Here is an 18567-nt window from a genome sequence, read left to right as displayed (position 1 = left end):
TTCATTGTAAGCCAACGTAGGATTAAAGTTAACCATGATAAAGTTAAAGCCATACAGAGTATGCAAGTACCAAGAACAAAAAAAGAGGTTTGTGGTTTCCTAGGAAGATTGAACTACATTGCTAGATTTATATTGCACCTTACAGCCACGTGTGAATCCATATTCAAGCTACTCCGAAAAGATCAAGTTGTCGAGTGGCACGATAACTTCCAAAAAGCCTTCAAAAGAATACAACAGTATCTGCAAGAGCCACCAATTTTAATGCCTCTAGTGTCGGGTAGACCTCGTATCATGTATCTGACAGTTCTTGAGGAATCTATGGGCTGCATACTCGAGAAACATGACAAGTCATGTAGAAAAGAGCACATCATTTACTACCTAAGCAACAAGTTCACTGATTGCGAAAAGAGGTATTCACTGCTCAAGAAAACATGTTGTGCACTCACATGGGCTGCCAAACGCCTGGGACAATACATGTTGACCCATACAACACTGTTGATATCAAAGATGGATCCGATCAAGTATATCTTTGAGAAGCCTACTCTCACTGGAAGAGTTTCCCATTGGCAAGATGTCACTCAGAAGGCCATTAAGGGGGTGTCTTGTCGGATTATCTCGCATAACAACCCATGGAAGATTAGTATCCAATGTAGTTTAATTTTCCAGATTAGGATATCCTATTTGTCAAAGACTGTGCAATTCCAGGCCCTGATGAAGGCCGAACCAGGATCGCGATGGACGCTCGTGTTCGACGGTGCTTCAAATGCTCAAGGTCATAGGATTGGGGCAATAATCACTTCTCTAACTGGATTTCATCTTCCTTTCACTGCAAGATTGTGTTTCGACTGCACCAATAATATGGTAGAGTACGAGGCATGTATCTTCGGTATCGAAGCAGCCATTGATTTGAGGATCAAGATCCTTAAAGTATCCGGAGACTTAGCTCTGGTTATCATTCAGGTCAAAGTAGATTGAGAAACTCGTGATCACAAGTTGATCTCGTATAAAGAACATGTCTTGAAGTTGATTCCCTATTTTGATGAAATCAATTTACATCATATCCAGAGGGAAGAGAATCAACTAGTTGATGCTCTTGCTACCCTTTAATCTATGTTCAAGGTTAAGTGGGCCAACAACGCACCCCTGATAACCATTGTACACCTAGATGAACCTGCATATTATCTAGCAACTGAGGAGGAATCTGATGATAAACCTTGATTCTACGACATCAAGAGGTATCTTGAGAAACAGAAGTATCCTAAGAACATATCTATTACAAATAAGAAGACCTTGGGAAAGCTCTCATCCAAATTCTTCTTGAGTTGGGACGTGCTCTATAAAAGGAATTATGACTCGGTCTTATTCAGATGTGTGGATAGACACGAAGCAAACTGAATCATAACAGAAGTCCATGAAGGCTCCTTTGGGACTCATTCCCGTGAACACACGATGACCAAAAAGATCTTGAGTGTGGGTTGCTACTGGTTGACAATGGAAGTTGAATGTTATCGCCACGTACAAATGTGCCACAAATTCCAGATCTATGTAGACAAAGTGCATATACCACCAACTCCTTTGAACACCCTGACATCACCTTGGTCTTTTGCCATGTGGGATATAGATGTGATTTGACACATTGAACCAACTACTTCAAACATACACTGGTTTTGATTACTTCACCAAATGGGTGGAGGTTGCTTCTTATGCAAATGTCATAAGTGGTTGTTCGCTTCTTAAAGAAGGAAATCATCTGTCATTATAGGATTTCCAACAAGATCATTACTGACAATGGATCAAATCTTAATAACAAGATGATGAAAGAGTTATGCAAAATCTTCAAGATCGAACACCATAATTCATCACCATATCGTCTGAAGATGAATGGCGTTGTCGAGGCAGCAAATAAGAACATCAAGAAGATTGTTTAGAAGATGGCGAAAACATACAAAGACTGAGATAAAATGTTACTGTTTACTTTACATGACTATCGTACTTCGGTACGTACTTCAACTAGGTTAACCCCGTTCACTTTTGTATACAGTGAAGACCTTGCATCCCCAGTAAACATAGACACAGTCAAATAATACTTCGCCTAAAAAATAGACCCGCTAAATCAAAAACCATAAGGGTGTTGATTGGTAATTTTCTGTGAGTATTTGTTTTATCGTCTCCACAGGGATTGATGAGATATTATCGTCGTTCTACAGTTTATTATGTCTTAAGCAAGAGTTTCAAATGATTTTGGGTTGGTGAAAGTAACATTCATAAGAGTTTGTAGCAATGATAAAAGTTTAGAAAAATTAATGTTTTAAAAGACATATCAAAACTAGAATTCATCAACTTATTTTATATATATTCAATTAATTAAGCATGTGAACTTCGTGTATAATCAACATAACCACATGACCTACAATGGCACTATCATTCTTGTTGAATCTTTAAAAGATTCCTCCAAATAAACTACAATTTTACGAGGCAACTTTTAAAAAAATTCATATTCAACTATTATAATAATAATAAATTATCGTATAAATGAAAATAAATATAAACAGAAAAATATAAATAAAATTATTGAAGAAGAAAATTTGAACAACATAACTAAAAAAACCTTTATTCCTTGTGAAATTTTTCCATCCTAACATGTTGATTTTTAAAAAAACAAAATATATAGGATAATTAATTAAAATATTATAAAATTATTCTTGTGCAATTTTTTTCATCATTACACTATATTTTCATGATGATACCTAATTCAAATAGGTAATATGTAATCTTTTTATATTTTCATATCCGTTTCTACATTTGGAGAGGATGAGAGAAAATCGGCAAGTAATGAGAAAGAAGACTTTTATCACGAAAAGTTGAATTTTATCTAATTTTTACTTTATAGAATGTGAGTGATGTTTTTATATTTTTTTCATTGATAGTCAAGGTGTGGTTTAGTATTTATATGGGTTTGTGAGAAGAAGTTGTGGGATAACACATTATTATGCATTGTGATAGAAGGTGGATAGGATAGGAAGTCGTTGTTATTCATTGTGTGGTTACTTTCTATTTGTTTTTAGTGGATTATGGTATTGTGAAAATTTTATTCCATACTCCAACAATTATTCTTTACTTTTACCATTCATTTAATTTAACTATAATTCTCTTAAGTAAATAGTTTATGTTTGAAAAAAAAATATTTTAGATAACTTTTCTTAAGTTATTTGGGAAGTCTAAAACAAAATGAATTTATAACACAAAAAATCATGGTCTAAAATGATAGACGGTTGTTTAAAATCAACTACACCTCTTTTAGCAACACTTTTAAATTGTTGCCTAAAATAACAAATTTGAACCAATCAGAATTAAGCCACACAAAGGGCATAAAACAAAACGAACTTAGGTAACATGAATTTTACCCACTTTTAACCGCAGTTTTGAACTGTTGTTGAAAGTCTATAATTTTGAAAAATATTAACCATAGAAACACTTTAATTAAGTTTTTCGATAATCAATTTAAAAACTACCATAATACTTTAATCAAGTTATCCGGTGATCAATTTATAGACTAAAAAAATATTTTAATTAAATTATCCGATATATTAAAAATAAAAAATTTGACTTTCGAGACTCTTTTACCGGTATTGAGGTATATTAAAAATTAAATATTTATTTATCAAAATTCTTTTGATAAATATTTTTATACTTTGAAAATTAAAAATTTAACTATCAGAACTCTTGTATTAAGTTTCGGTAAATTAATAAAGGGGTAAAAAAAATCAATTTTCAAAAATTTAATAATAAATAAAAATGATATAATTAGACTATTTTGATAAATGTTAGACTATAGAGTTAATGGTAGGGGTGTATGGTAAAGTTGTGATATTCTTGTATTTAAGATGTGTAATGCTTTAGTGGATTTTTAATACCAATTAATTAATAGATAAATTAATAAAATGAGGTTATTTCATTTAATTATTAATGAATTAATAGGAAGAGAGTTTTGGCGGGAAATTTTGGTAAGAAAGTTATACGATTGTAATTCAGTATGATATGATGTGAATTTTTTAATACCCCGCTTAGGTTCAAAATTTCAAATACTAAGTGTTGTTATACAGATGAAACAATCATTATTCAAAAAGCTGTGCACAAAACTAATGTTCAATCTGCCTGTTTCATGAATAATGCTGGATGAACTAGTCTAACATAAACATGTAGTATACTATGTTCATAAACAAAAACATCCCAGTGTTTCATTAAAAAAAACAAATACATTCCAACATAATGAAAGAGCAGTAGTATTTTGTATCATTTATTTCCCAAGGCTGGGTTAAATTACTTGTCAAGAACAAGGTGGTCCTTCCAAACGAATATAGTCATACAGGAAACCCTGGAAAGGACTGGTGCATCTTGGCTGTGTAAAATATATAGTATTTGAGCCACCAACAAGAAGAGAACTTGGTATGTTCACATGGTACAGCCAATAAAGTCCATGACTTCCAAGTCTTGCAATTGAGTTCTCCCTTCCTATTAATCCGGTGGTAAATACGGGACGCCCTGCGTTGGGATCATTGACTCGAATCTTCCCAGACAACAAATACAAGGTTAGGACAAAATTTTAAAATGTGAAATACCATCATGTTAATCCAACGGACAACAAGGGCCTGTGCGGCTTGATTTGGTAAGCTGGTCTAGATTTCAAGCAATTTTTTTAAAATCTAAAATACCGAGCTTGAAATTTAGACCGTCTGATCTTAATCCAACATTCACATGTGTGCTGACTACATGCAATTCGGATCCGCGTGAGGGGAGTTTACCTGCAATTCAGCTAATGTTGCAGATGCAATTGCAACTCTCAGTTTATATGTAGTTCCTTGATTAACACCACTGAGTTCAAACTTGATTTGCCAAGTTGTTCCTTCGTGAGTGTTATCTTCTCTTTTTCTGAAGTTATATAAGCTTGGAAAATGATAAGCTAATATATAAAGCTTAACTAAAAAAATGCAAGTACGAAACTATTTAAGATGAAGTAAGCACTATAGTCTCGATCTCGAGCCATGTTATACAAATAATCAATATTCCAAGAACCGGACCTGGGAACATGAGCATAAAACCAATCCTTCCTATAGTCACTAACACCAATTGTGTAAACCAAATCCGCATCAGGATATAATTCTGAGTATCTGTCCCACAATCCATACTGCCTGAACCTACAGGTTTTGAGAAAACGGAAGATCTAAAAACAGGACGACATATCAAGGAAATATTTTCATCATATGCAAACAGAATAAATGCACAGGAGGATCATGATTGCAGAATTTTTTGTGTTATAATATGCAACAGATTCAAAATTAAGCAAAATCCGGATTAGCAATATAAGAGGGGGGAACAGAAGAAATGAGCCTTTAATAAGATAAACAATGCTAACCTGTCGGGATGATTTATAAAAAGCTTATTAATATATTGTGGATTGGGATCAGGAACATAAAATTCTGCGGCGGATCTATCAGGAATACCTATTTCCCACAATGTGGGACCATCCCTTGGAGGTTCATATACAAGTTCCCCCAGTTCAATGCAAGAACCTGCATTGCAAGTTCAGTAAGCATGTAATTTGTCTTTCATGATGACAAATGATTTCAACTTTGACTAAGCTAATGAACCTGAGGTTATCTTCACAAGATCACCGAATTTGTAGTCTCCAACAAAACCAGGCACCGAAGCAAAAAGGTTGTAGTCACCTGGAAGTACATTGCTAATCGTAAAAAATCCATTCACGTCTGCTCTGGTCCAGAATTGATAGTCCTGGCAGGAGTAGAAGTTAAATAATGTTCTGGAAAGGAATTTATTTGGACGCACACAAAAGCATTCTTATTACTACCGTGATTCAGTTAATTTATGTTTTTCAAAAGATGAGAAAAACAATATGATGTTGATTATGTTTACATGGACAAATTAATTTGTGAAGAGTGAGACTATTACATTGTTTTCAATTACTAAATGACAAACAGATCATATTGTTAAAGACTGTCTGTAACCATAAGGAGTAGCTGCTGCCAACATAGCCCATACTATAGAGCAAAGAAAAGTTTAATAGGCCTGCCCTGGAGTCCCAGTCCCAGAATGGAGAGGGAAAATGACAGATGAGCACAAACTACAAAAGTACAGCTCATGAAATTAAAATACTAGGTTTCAACAAAGGAAGCAAGAACACCTTGCATTCTCTTTGCCATGATCCTGCATCTCCCGGTGGAGCCAGACCAACATAAGCACCATTTGCTGATATTAAGTCAGTGCTGATGTACCTAAAAATAATTAAAATATTTCACTCAAGGAAAACGAACAACCATAATCCTGTTGCAGCTCAGCAACTGATTACTTATTCATTTAGTGATATTTATGCATTCCGAAAAAATTTGCAGTAGTTAGCACTAAACTTGAACTGCAACATAATTTGGAAAACTGTGCTTGTATCCATACAATATACTAACGAGTAAATAAGATACTTTTATTTTTACAAAAATTTGTTGATTTATAAGTATCGACAACTTGTTCACATTAGTACATTAAGAGAAGTAAATAAGATACTCATCCAACAATGCAAAATTGAAACCTCAAGAACAAAGTAGGAAAAATCATGTCTGCATACCTGTCTAAGACAAGTAATCGGCCATTAATGTTGCCCCGTTGATCTGGTTTTAAAAAATCCTCTGAAGCGGGGAATAAATATGGCCAGCTTTGAACTTCGGTCGCCATCTGAATATAAGTCCAAATCAGTCTTTATCTTAAAACTTACTGCATCCAACTGAACTATACTATCAACATTCAAACAAGAAAGTACAAGGGATACATGTGCATTAGGTATACCTTTATTTTTGCATCCTCCCATAACACGAGTGGGTCATCACCTGTTGATCCAGAATTGAGATAAATATATACAGGACCGAAAACTTTCTTCCATGGTTCACCGCCTCTCCATTTGGGTACCAAATCTTGTCCGGCATAGTGACCACTAAGAAAAATCTGATGAGGCCAAATTAATATACATGTGATGTTATAAGAGATAATAATAATACAGTAAAATGTGCTCAACTTTTAATAGCCATGCAGGAAATCTATCACCATGGTCTACGTTCTTTCACTTACGGCAAGTGTGGTGGGTCCTACATGAGAGGTCAAGTTCTGCTTGAAGGGTCCACCAGAACGAAACTCATCACTAGGTGTGATCTGCCAGAATCCTACAGATGGACTGAAAGATATCCACCCATGGACTTTATTGTCTATATTTTTACATGAATATTGATACTTGTCATCCACCTACAACCAAATAAGAACATAATAGAAGACTTCATACACAGAAAGAGAATATTAAAATAGAAAATAGTTGATAAACTTTCATTCTGCGTCTATATACATTGCAGTCAAGATCGAGTGTTGGGTCTTAAGATCTTACGTGCTGAAGTTGTCTTTTAGTGCTATGATCTGAGAAAAAACTTTTTCCGTGCACTTTGGGGTTAAGATCGAGTGTTGGGTCTTAAGATCTTACGATCTTACGTGCTGAAGTTGCCTTTTATATGACTATCATGATATCGGAATACATAATATCTTAGATAATTAGACATGTTTGTTAGATTTATGTTTTTTGAGCTATTTATTTTGAACAAAGTCTTTTGAACTTGTTAAATTAGTTTTTTGAGCTATTTATTTTGAACAAAATCTTTTGAACTTGTTAAATTATGGAATGATAGTTATGAGTTATTAATTAAATTGGTTGAATTTTGTGATTTATAGGTTACTTTTTCCATGTATTATAATTTTCATGTTTTTGTGTGTATATGTATGTCAAACTACCATTTTGCCCATCGATAAGATCTTAAGTGCCATGCTACGATCCTAGTTTTACGATCTTTCACATGCCGTCCGATCCTACTTAAGATGCATTTTTGTTTTGTTTCTAATATATTTAATCATGAATTTCATCTTTTCTCCTTATTTATTGCAGAATTGATCAGCCAAATATAATTTAACCATACTTTAAAATAATAGTCATTGACGTAAGTAGGGATTAGGGACAAGTTAAGCCATGAACCATTATTGGTGTGAATATATTCGGTGTCAAATCATACACTTATTCAAATGTAAAATCAAGCATGCATTTATATAAGACCTAAAATAGAATACTAACAGAATGTATTTGCATCCAGTACCTCTCCTTTCAATCGTGGATCCTTAGGATTAACTAGTAGAACAGCTTCTTGGTAGGCCAAGGGTTGGCATCTTCCTGGCATCCGATCTTCTGGAAAAGGCATAATCCTTTGCCTATTGTCAGCCATAGCCATGTACTGAAACCTATAAACTTGGTTGTTAAATTAGATGAATATTCAAAAGCAAAAAATGATTGCAACACACTCCACTATTGTTTTGAATGTAACATTCCCAAAGATCCAGAAGAAGAATGGTATGTTACTTTTGTCTCTAGATTTGTGAAGTAAGTTATATCTGGAAATCCGAATTACACACACACGCGCACACAATAATTTTTAAGAAAACTGATTACTTGTCTTTTCTAAGCTTGAAAGTGATCCTTGTTTCAGTAAGATCAAAATCTGGCCATCCGTGTAAGTGCTCATAAATTCCATAAGAGTAGAAGCCTGATGAACCACGGAGCAAAATGAATCTGAAATGAACCATTTACAAATATTAACCCAATAGTTATCATTTCAAAAGGTCTTATATACAAAATTTAAGCAATTACCTTTTGTCAATATTCAAGGGGACATACTTTCCCTCAAGAGAATGATCCCACATTCTTTTGAATGATAGCTCCAACTGATCCTCATTTTGAACTATAACTTCGAAACATGTCCCTTTAATCCTGAATCACAATATCTTGAATTCACATTTGTTTCAAATATTATCCTCAAGCAAAAACTGAATTGATAGGATTGCCAACTGAACAGTTAAGAAAAATAGAGGGGATTCGACAGCTGGTGTGAGATAAAAACCACTCACTCCCATTTTAATTGTAAACCCTAATATCATTGGCGTAATAGTATCAAAAGACTCGTTCAAGCTGTAACAAAATAAAATAGTATAGGCATACACATCAAAGCCCCCTTTGACTCCTGGTGCACTCCAAACAAGATCCCAATACCTACACATTCAATTGAAAGATAAAATTATGATTATGTCTTAAAAAGGGAAATCTCCCTCTGATTTCCAAACAACACATACCCTCTATTAGTCTCCTTATTGAGAACTTCAAGCAAATTGTCGACGCCATTATATCTTATTCCAGTGACAATTCCATCTGGTTTCGATAATGTAACTTGTACAATACCATTATCCATCACCACCTGCACATTCATTGCCAAATAGTTAAACCGCAATACACTAATCCATCTTACTCTAAATCAACAACGCATACACCAGACACAACACTAACACTAACACTAACAAAATAAAACTGAATAAACCTAACCGCGACATCTCCGATCTAAAATGCACAATCCACATAATCTTAACATGATAAAGAATGTAAACTTACATGGTGTTTTTGGATGTGTAACTGTACTCCTGGGGAAGACATGGTGAATCCTTCCTTTTTCTTCTTCTTTATACTAGCAAGAACTCTAAGGTAACTAGGGTTAAGAATCAACCAAGAATATCATGAATTTCAAATTCAATTACTTCAAATGTTGATCATGAGGTGAAAAAACGGTTATAACAGATTACGAAACGAACCGAGAAATCATGAATCGTTATTGGTAGAGATGGATTGATGTGAGGAGTGCGATGAAATAGACACGTGGCGTAACTGTAAAATAAGCGTATAAATTAATAATTAATTATAATAACGGAAAACAGGGTGACGGATAAAGAGCATAAAAGAAGGAGGAGAATAAACCAAAGGGAATGAAATAAGAAAGTTCTTCCTCGGAGGGAATTTCCGACCAAATATTTTAAGCAACAATATATAGTGAAAAATAAAACTGGTTTAATTATCAAAAATAAAAACTTAAACAAATTAATGAAAGTGTTAAATAAGCACACAAAAACTGAGAATTACACGTACTGTTAATTCAGTTTTTTAATATGGATAATGATAACTCATCACAAGTTAAGAATCAAACATATAGAAACATTTATTTAAAAATTGTGTATTTAATTTTTTAAAATAAAAATATTATATGATCAATATAAAAAAAAAAAAAAATTGTGTCCTTAATCGCAAATGACATAAGTTAACAATGACTCTTTTAATATTTTTAATTATGTATAAATTCATATAAAGTTCAATTCATTATATTATTAACATGATATTTAGACTATGAATTACTACCGTCAATAAATCGATGCGCTCAAGTTGTCATAAATCAAAAGTCATTCGATTTAGATTCGACGATATAGATTTAGTCGGAGTATCTTTTGAATTATACATTAAACATTAAATAAGTATCTTTAAACCATTAGATCGAGATAGAAAATATAACAATATCTTGACCCCATTACTGCAGGAAATCTTGTTTCATGATATTCGGTGTCAAGTAAATGTGTAGTTTTTTTATGTTTTAGAACATCTTCATTGGTACAGATCAACATATGTATCTTAAGCAAGTCCACAATGCGACATCATATTGAAATAATGCAGGTATATTTTGCTTCAATGATTAAAAAAGGATTTAATTGAAATACACTGACAGTGTAAAAGGATTTTACACCGTCAGTTAATCATAGTCATTGGATATTGAAACAAGTTTGACTTTTATTTTAAAAATCTATAAAGTAATGCAAACGGATGATGGTGATGAATTGATAGTTTAAAACTTTTTACAGTGACAGTGCATAATAATTAATCTCATTAAAAAATACTCCTAACGAATCACATGATGGTATCTTAAATATGTATAAATCAATATGGAACAATTGACAATTTGATTAAAGATATAAAAACACTAGTTGTTTTATTATTATCATGTGAAACTTGTTCCGCCACATATATGCTTCAATGGAGAGAATAGTTATGGAACGATATCTTAGTCTATAAAATTTGGTTGATTCCCAATCTACTAAGCTTTGGGTGACTTGACTCTAAGAGTAGAGGGACAACCCAAAAAAAAAAGTTAACTTAGAAGACATCAAAGGCAAGTAAGTTGCTAGGTCGTTCTGGATCGTTGGATGATAAGATTGTATGATCTATCAAAATTTATCTTTGGAGATAAAGTGTCACGAGAAGAAGGTTCTAAGGTTTTTTTAGTGTTAGAGTGTTTGCAAGTACCTCTGGCCTCCGGAGTAGTTGATTATCAAAGTTTGTCATTTAATCTTCAATGAGAAAGAATTTTTGAAACAAGGTACGCAGTCTGATCAATTAGCGTCTTTTGTGGGAAATGTCCTTTAATGTTTCTATTTTATTCCACTTTAATGGCAAATTTTGGCAGCAGACGTTGGCCGGAGAAATATTTTCAAGAGGAGACATCAACTGTGTCTTAAAAATCTCCTAGAATATGTTTGTAACACCTTAACAAATCCAACACGAAATAATGCTAATTTAAAACAATTATACACATAGGATGTCACGCAAAGATAATATAAACCTGCTTTGTAACACGGGTTAGATAAAACATGTAATAACTTAAACAATCGCATCACATGCTCGGCTTTACATAGGCTCATCACAGTGGAAAATAAATCAGATAAAGTAACTTAACAAACGATTAAGTATCAGAACACTTTCTTTTAAGCATAAAACTTGGTTATGGCAAAATGTCTTCCACGTTAACAACTTCAAAAATAATAACAAATGATAAAACATAACGTTCGTCCACCGAGTGCTACAGATCAGAGCAACAGAATCTAAATATCGCATAAAACAGAAAAAGAATAATAGCATCAACGCCATCCTTGAGCTTCTAGAAGCTACTCATTTATCTGTTCATTTATACCTCCAATAAGGAGCACAGAACAACACAAACAACAAAGGAGTGAGAATACGCTCGAAATATATAATAGTGCGAAAAAGTATGAAGGGTAGCCTAAGCAAACATCAACAATCATGTATCTCATTCACATCATTTCAACACAATTCATTCACACTAACCACATAAATATTCTCAACCACCAATATCAACATAGTTATTCAATTGCATATACAAACAACGAATGTAATGTACTCAACATCATGATTCTACATCCATGTGGTACCGTTACGAACAACACGAGTTCGTTTCGCTTGTGAATTCCCTCTCTGGAACTAGAGCATACCAATTCCCTACTAACACCTTTAGTAACACTTCATCGATTCCAATTTGGAACCAACTACTCACTCATGAATCCACACCATTGGACCAGATCACACCAATTCGCTGCTAACACCTTTAGTAACGCTTCACCGATTCCCATCTAGAACCAACTACTTGCCCATGAATCCACACCATCGGACCAGAGCACACCAAAACTAGATCGGAGTTCGTACACCATGATGCATGATTTTTAACAATATGCAATATCACCAAAATTATCACCATATAATTACCATAATTATGCACAATATCATCCTCAATACACAAAAATTGATTAATTCTACAATAATTAATATACAACACCAAAATATCTCCAAATAGTGGCTAAACAGTAGTATAATCACATCACAACCTCAAAAATTGGAACTGACAACACAATTCCATGCAACTAGGCAAACGACACTCATTTTGGAAGCATGACGAGTTTCCCGTCGCTGCCCACACCACCACACCCGTCATCCCTATGACGCTCATCCCAAAAAACTGAGCCTAGGGACCATGACAGTTTACCCGTTAAGCAGTTGACGCCCGTCAGTGCCTTTAAAGTTGTAACATCATGAGGGTAATGCCCGTCACCTTGAACCAGAAGGCAGAAATTGCATTTTTGCCATGAAGGTCAATTTTGAACTTTGATTTTCGCTTCCCGACCCTCATATCAATCAACAACGTTAGGAAAAAAATATCTAACATCAATACATCATCTATCTATCAATTAACATGTATTTTCTTCGATTAATCATGGTTTTTACATGTTTTGTTCATCAAAATCACCAGACACATATAAACACCAATTCATATCATCACTAACAAGAACACACAATCTCCATGGTAAATCGGTACACGAAATTCACATAATACAACATATAATTCATGCTATCACAGAACTCGATTCATATTCATCAATCATTCATCAAAAGGGAAAATTTTGAGGAAAACCTAATGGAATTAAGGACTTCCCTCAACTCAATCATGCATTCAACATCATATTTAGAGTAATCCCCCCCCCTACCTTGGATTTCCAGCAAAAACACCTTCAAGCTCTATCAATAGAGGTTCTCCTAGTCTCTTCTTTTCCAAGATCAGTTTTCACGTACTAACCCAAAAACTCTATACGAACTCCTTTTTATTAGAAACCTAATCCTTCTCAATTAGTGATTCTCACAATGCCCTCACGTATTCCCCTGTTTATCAAAATACCATTTTTGACTCTAATTTTATTTTAATAATAATCATCCTTATTATTCTCTAATATTATAATTCTATTATCTAATTAAATAACTAGAACTATGCTCCACTAACCCAAAATATCATATATGAATACTAGTCATCTAAAAAACATTCAAATGCATATAGAAGTTGATTTAAACAATTAAATATACGTAAATTCAAATAAATAAATAAATAAGTTAGAAAAATAGGGTGTTACATGTCTGGTAATGAACAAGACTAATTCAAAACTAGAACGACTACATAGGATGGTTGAGACAAAGAAAAAAAGAAGTCATTGACTTTTCTCCTGAAACTCACATTTTCAAGCAAAATGTTAAACCAGTGAGACGGTATCCACATTGTAGCTTGCGTAGTAGGACAACTTTGTACGTCTTGGAAAGGTTTACCCATCAATGCCTTGACGAACACAAAATGAAATGTTTGTGTCTCTCACTCATTACCTTGATGTTTTATTCCCTTAAGATGAAATAGTTGGAAGACACCGCAATGAAGGACGGGTTAGAACTGATAACCAAAAGGACTATGCATCCTTGTCTTTCTACAATTAGTCATTTATCAATATATTACCAAAACACCATGTCCCTTTGTTGATAACAGTCGAGAAGGAAGATTTAGATATTCGTTATGTGTTATTCAACTAGGGAAATTCCTATGATATCATGCACACATATATGTTTAACACCTTAAGTCTTAAGCATAACTTGTAATCGTAACACGATGGTAATATTAAGGGGATTGAATCGGATGCCAAACCTTAAGGGTATATGGAGTTGTCGATAACATTTGGAGTAAACAAAATCAAAAGGGTCATGAGAGTCAAAATTATAGTAGATGGATGAAAATGTATCTACAATTGTCTCGTTGAAAGGACGACGTTGGTGAAGTTATGCCCAATATCATCGAAGATCTACCTAAAGTTAAAATTTTATGTTGGTGCTAACTAGGTTAATATGCTCGAAACAAATGTGGAAGCGTATCACATTTGTTTCTTAGTGTTATGGAAAAAGTACCAATTAACTAAGGAATTTGAGATCTTTGAAGTTGCACACAAAGAACAACTATAACGAGAAGCTCGTTTGGAACCATGATCGATATGGGACAAATACAAAGAAGAAACATTTCCTTTAGAGGAAAAGAGTAATGTATAGCAAGAAGATCTCAACAAAGAATAAATCTAGACCTCTGTGAGGTATGAACTTACATAAGTCATCAGAATAGCAGTCAACTTACCCGAGGATGTGAAAACTCAACTTACAAGATGCCTACAAGCCAAATCTGATTTACTCACTTGGTATGTGAAGTAATTTTAAAGTATATATACCAAGTTAGTTTGCCACTCATTAACTTGCATATATATGTGGCCCAACATCGCTGAAAACACCCACTTGAGAATATGGATGAAACCAATAGGGGCATGGAGGATCCTTTAAAGGCTTGATTCATAATTGAGGGCAAGTACACTACTTGGTTGTCAAATGTTGTGTTAGTGAATATTTAAAACAACGTAAGTGGTGGATGTGTGTCGATCATTTGGACTTGACAAAGTCTTTCCCAAAGACACGTATCTTTTGAACAACATGAACATGTTGGTGAATAACTCGTTCAGTTTCAAACTATTGTCATTCATGAACACCTATTTGAGATACAATTAGATTTCAATGAATCCCAATTTCAAAATTAAGACAATATCCATGACTGGCGTGAGAAATTTTTGTCACAAGATGATGCCTTTCGGTGTAAAAAATGGGGATCAACATGCCAAAGGATGATGAACGGAGTCTTTGAAGACTAGATTGATGACATGCTAGAGGTATGCATGGATAATATGATAGACAAATATAGCAAGGAGATACGTGATTTTGCCTAGCTATAAGTCAACTTCAAGGAAGTGAAATGGTACAACATGTGTTTAAACCTTAAGAAGTACATATTCGAAGTGAAAATCAAGGAAGTTCCTAGGATATCATCTCATAGAAAGAAGTATATAGTTTAAATCATACAAATTCAAGGTTGAAATATACATGGTAGTCCCAAAGACTGAGAATGGAATCCAATGGTTAAATTGGATATTGATCATCTTGTCACGGCTTACTTTAAAATCGATTCATCATGCTCTACCGTGTTATAAATCATTTAGCAAAAATACAGCTTTCGGGTGGATGTTTGGGAAACAAGTTATGTTTACTATGCTCAAAGAAGTGTTGTCTCAGCCTTTTGTCTTGAATATATCCAAGGAAAAAGAAACCTTCTTCATTTATCTATATGTGTTTGCAAAATCCATTGGAGTTGTTCTAGTGCAAGAAAACAAGATATCCCAAAAACAAGTATACTTCATTTGCAATGTATTGCAAGGTCCGAGTATAAGGTATCAAAAGATAAAAATACCGCTTTGGCCCTTATAACTACGACCGGCAAGTTAGGGCATTACTTTTTGAATTGGCCATCCAATCAAGAAAGTGTTCTTCAAACCAAACTTAACAGGGAGAATGGTGAAATGGTTCGTTGAATTCTCTGAACTTAAAATCACTTACAAACCTCAAAAATCTCCCAAATCTTGAACTTTGTCCAATTTTATGGAAGAAATTGCATCTTAGGAACAACACATGCCATCCAGGGGAAGGTATTTGTCAACGACACTACCAATGTTAAGGGTGACATGATCGGGATCCTATTGGAAAATGACAACAGACTCACCCTCGAGGTAGCAATAAGGTTTGAATTCCCAACAACCAACAACCAAGTCGGATACGAGGTTTGATTGGTCAGACTATATATGGATTTTGATATGGGGGTCAAAGAGGTGACGATTAGGTCTGCAGTTACATATAAAAGCAAATGAGATTATTAGGCCAAGGGTGTGACCATGCAGTAGTATGTTGCGATTGTGAAGGTTTTTATGGCTAAATTTAACAAGACATAATTTCAACCATTCCTAGATTTCATAATTCAAAGGATGACCTCTTATCCAAACTTGAAAATTCCAAGGTAATGGACTCCAACAAAACAGTGATATATGAAACTTTGACCACCCCCAACACCACTCATGCATCAAATTTGTTGGGGAACCACAATTAGATAACTTCAATAACCAAGTACATCTTAATTGGATAATTTCCAAAAGATAAGAAATAAGTTTCAAAGATACGGAGACGAGCTTGCTCATATTCCTTACTAGAAGGCCACATGTACCAGTGGGGTTTCACCAATCCTATGTTGAAGTGTTTAACAAAATAAGAGAGAAAAATTGTCTTGGAAGAGATCCATAAGGGGGAGGCCAATCAACATCTAGGAGGAAGATCCACAACGAAGAAAACCCTAAGTACAAAATATTATTTGCAAAAGGTGCAAAAAATGCTAGAAATATTAAGATGTACACGTAGACTCGCCATTAAAGATGAACACAAAATACTCACCGTAGTTGTTTTCTTGGAAGGGGACAAATATCTTATGTCATTTCCTGATAGCTCTTAGGAAACTAAAGTATTTGATCATGATCGTTGAATACTCCACACAATCAATGAAGGTTGAGCCTTAACAAAGATAATTGTCCACAACATCCTTCTTTACTTCAAAAGAATTATCCTTACTAAGTTCTCCATTCCGGAGGTCGTGGTGACAGATAATGTGACATAGTTCACTGATAAAAGATTTTGCAACCAGTTAGATGACCTATGCGTAGCTCAACACTCCACTTTAATATAACACTCCAAACGAATGCCCAAATAGAGTCCGCAAAGAGGGTCTTACTAATGGGCCTTAGACGAAGGTCGAATAGTGAAAAACAAAATTAGATCGAAAATCCCCTCATTTCCTATAGGCATATAGGGCAACTCATCACTCGTCTACATAGAAATCGTTTTTCAACTCACCTATGAGGCCTAGGTTGTGATCCCCGTTGAGATAGAAGAGTTAAGCTTGAGAACCTCACATCTTTCAATAAGGGAAAATAATGAAGAAAATATATGGAGAAGAGTCATATATCTTCAAATAATGTCAAAATTGACTCTATTTAGGTGAGACCAAAATCAAACGACAATGAAATACAACAAAGGGTAGTCCCTTTAAAGAAGTTTTATATTTAAAGAGTAAATAGTAAATAGAAAGATCAATTTGAAATTACAAATTCTCTTATATTAGTAAAAAAAATAGTAATTTCAATAACATAAAAAAAAATTGCAACTCACCAAACTCATTACACGATTTAGCCTAAAAAGTTGCATCTTTTTGTCATAGGGTGATAAAATTTTTACAAGAAAGTAAAAGTAATTTCTCTTGACTTGATGTATTCTAGAACGAGGGTAAATTAAGTTCTTTATACGTGAAATCTGATAAAATAAAATACGTAGATTTAACCAATAATTCATATTTATTGGAATTTAGAAAATGAGAAAAAAATCTTAGATTTAACCAATAATTCATGTTTATTTGAATTTTAAAAATGAAAATATTTACATATTATGATATACAACATTACTCCACCATTAGTTGAATCTTAAGTTTTTTTGACATTATTTTTTCCATTCTTAGGGGTATTTCCCCCACCACTGTAAAAAGATACAATTGTCTATAGCGTCCAGAGGTGCATCTTCGTACGCATCTTTTTTTAGTTATTTTTCAGAGCAAATTAATGAGCCATTTTATTATTCCAAAATTTAATCTAGAAATGCATCTTCGTATGCATAAAAGGTGAGTCTGAAGATGCATCTCTGTATGCATAAAAGGTGAGTCTTAATATGCATCTCCATGAACACCATTAACTCAAAATTTAGTGGGTGGTCCAGAGATGCATCTATGGATGCTTTTTGTTTCATATACTCGCGTCAAACTCTTCCCTCTTCCTCTTTCTTAATTTTCTAAAAAGTACTCAAACAATACCATTTGAGATCTCATACCCATTCAAGCTTCTATCATTGAAGCTCTTTCTCATCCTTTCAAGCATCTCATTTATTTAAACTTCTCTTTCTCATCCATTTGATTGGGTATGTTTTTCAAAATTCTATACTTTTTATGTTTTGATTTATAGTTTGTTATTTAAGCTATATTATATAGTAGT

At 33.8% G+C, this 18567-nt stretch overlaps 1 protein-coding gene across 2 annotated transcripts; it reads right to left on the bottom strand.

Annotated features, from left to right (window-relative positions):
* Positions 1–4140: 4140 nt before the first annotated feature.
* Positions 4141–9948, bottom strand: LOC127084124 (uncharacterized). 2 transcript variants are annotated; one of them, XM_051024519.1, is made up of 16 exons: positions 9730–9948; positions 9533–9626; positions 9220–9341; positions 9089–9139; positions 8741–8860; positions 8543–8662; positions 8193–8334; positions 7132–7302; positions 6853–7008; positions 6635–6741; positions 6200–6290; positions 5649–5790; positions 5414–5570; positions 5079–5195; positions 4803–4929; positions 4141–4567 (listed from the first exon to the last, which is right to left on the bottom strand). In XM_051024519.1, exons 1-16 carry the CDS (start codon positions 9738–9740, stop codon positions 4328–4330), a joined length of 1968 nt encoding a protein of 655 aa, XP_050880476.1. In that variant the 5' UTR covers positions 9741–9948; the 3' UTR covers positions 4141–4327. The 2 variants fall into 2 exon arrangements, with proteins under 2 accessions (XP_050880476.1, XP_050880477.1); XM_051024520.1 differs by lacking the exons at positions 9089–9139; positions 9220–9341; positions 9533–9626; positions 9730–9948 and adding an exon at positions 8998–9016.
* Positions 9949–18567: the final 8619 nt, after the last annotated feature.

Source organism: Lathyrus oleraceus, chromosome 5 (assembly GCF_024323335.1).
Source record: "Lathyrus oleraceus cultivar Zhongwan6 chromosome 5, CAAS_Psat_ZW6_1.0, whole genome shotgun sequence".
Classification (NCBI taxonomy): domain Eukaryota; kingdom Viridiplantae; phylum Streptophyta; class Magnoliopsida; order Fabales; family Fabaceae; genus Lathyrus; species Lathyrus oleraceus.
Note: the sequence above shows the minus strand (reverse complement) of the source record. Positions and strands in the feature narration are given on the sequence as shown.

Coding starts and splice junctions, on each gene's coding strand:
- LOC127084124 (XM_051024519.1), bottom strand. Junction 8,663..8,740: donor CCCTTGAATATTGACAAAAG/GTAATTGCTTAA, acceptor GGTTCATTTCAG/ATTCATTTTGCTCCGTGGTT. Junction 6,742..6,852: donor GGGAGGATGCAAAAATAAAG/GTATACCTAATG, acceptor ACTTATATTCAG/ATGGCGACCGAAGTTCAAAG.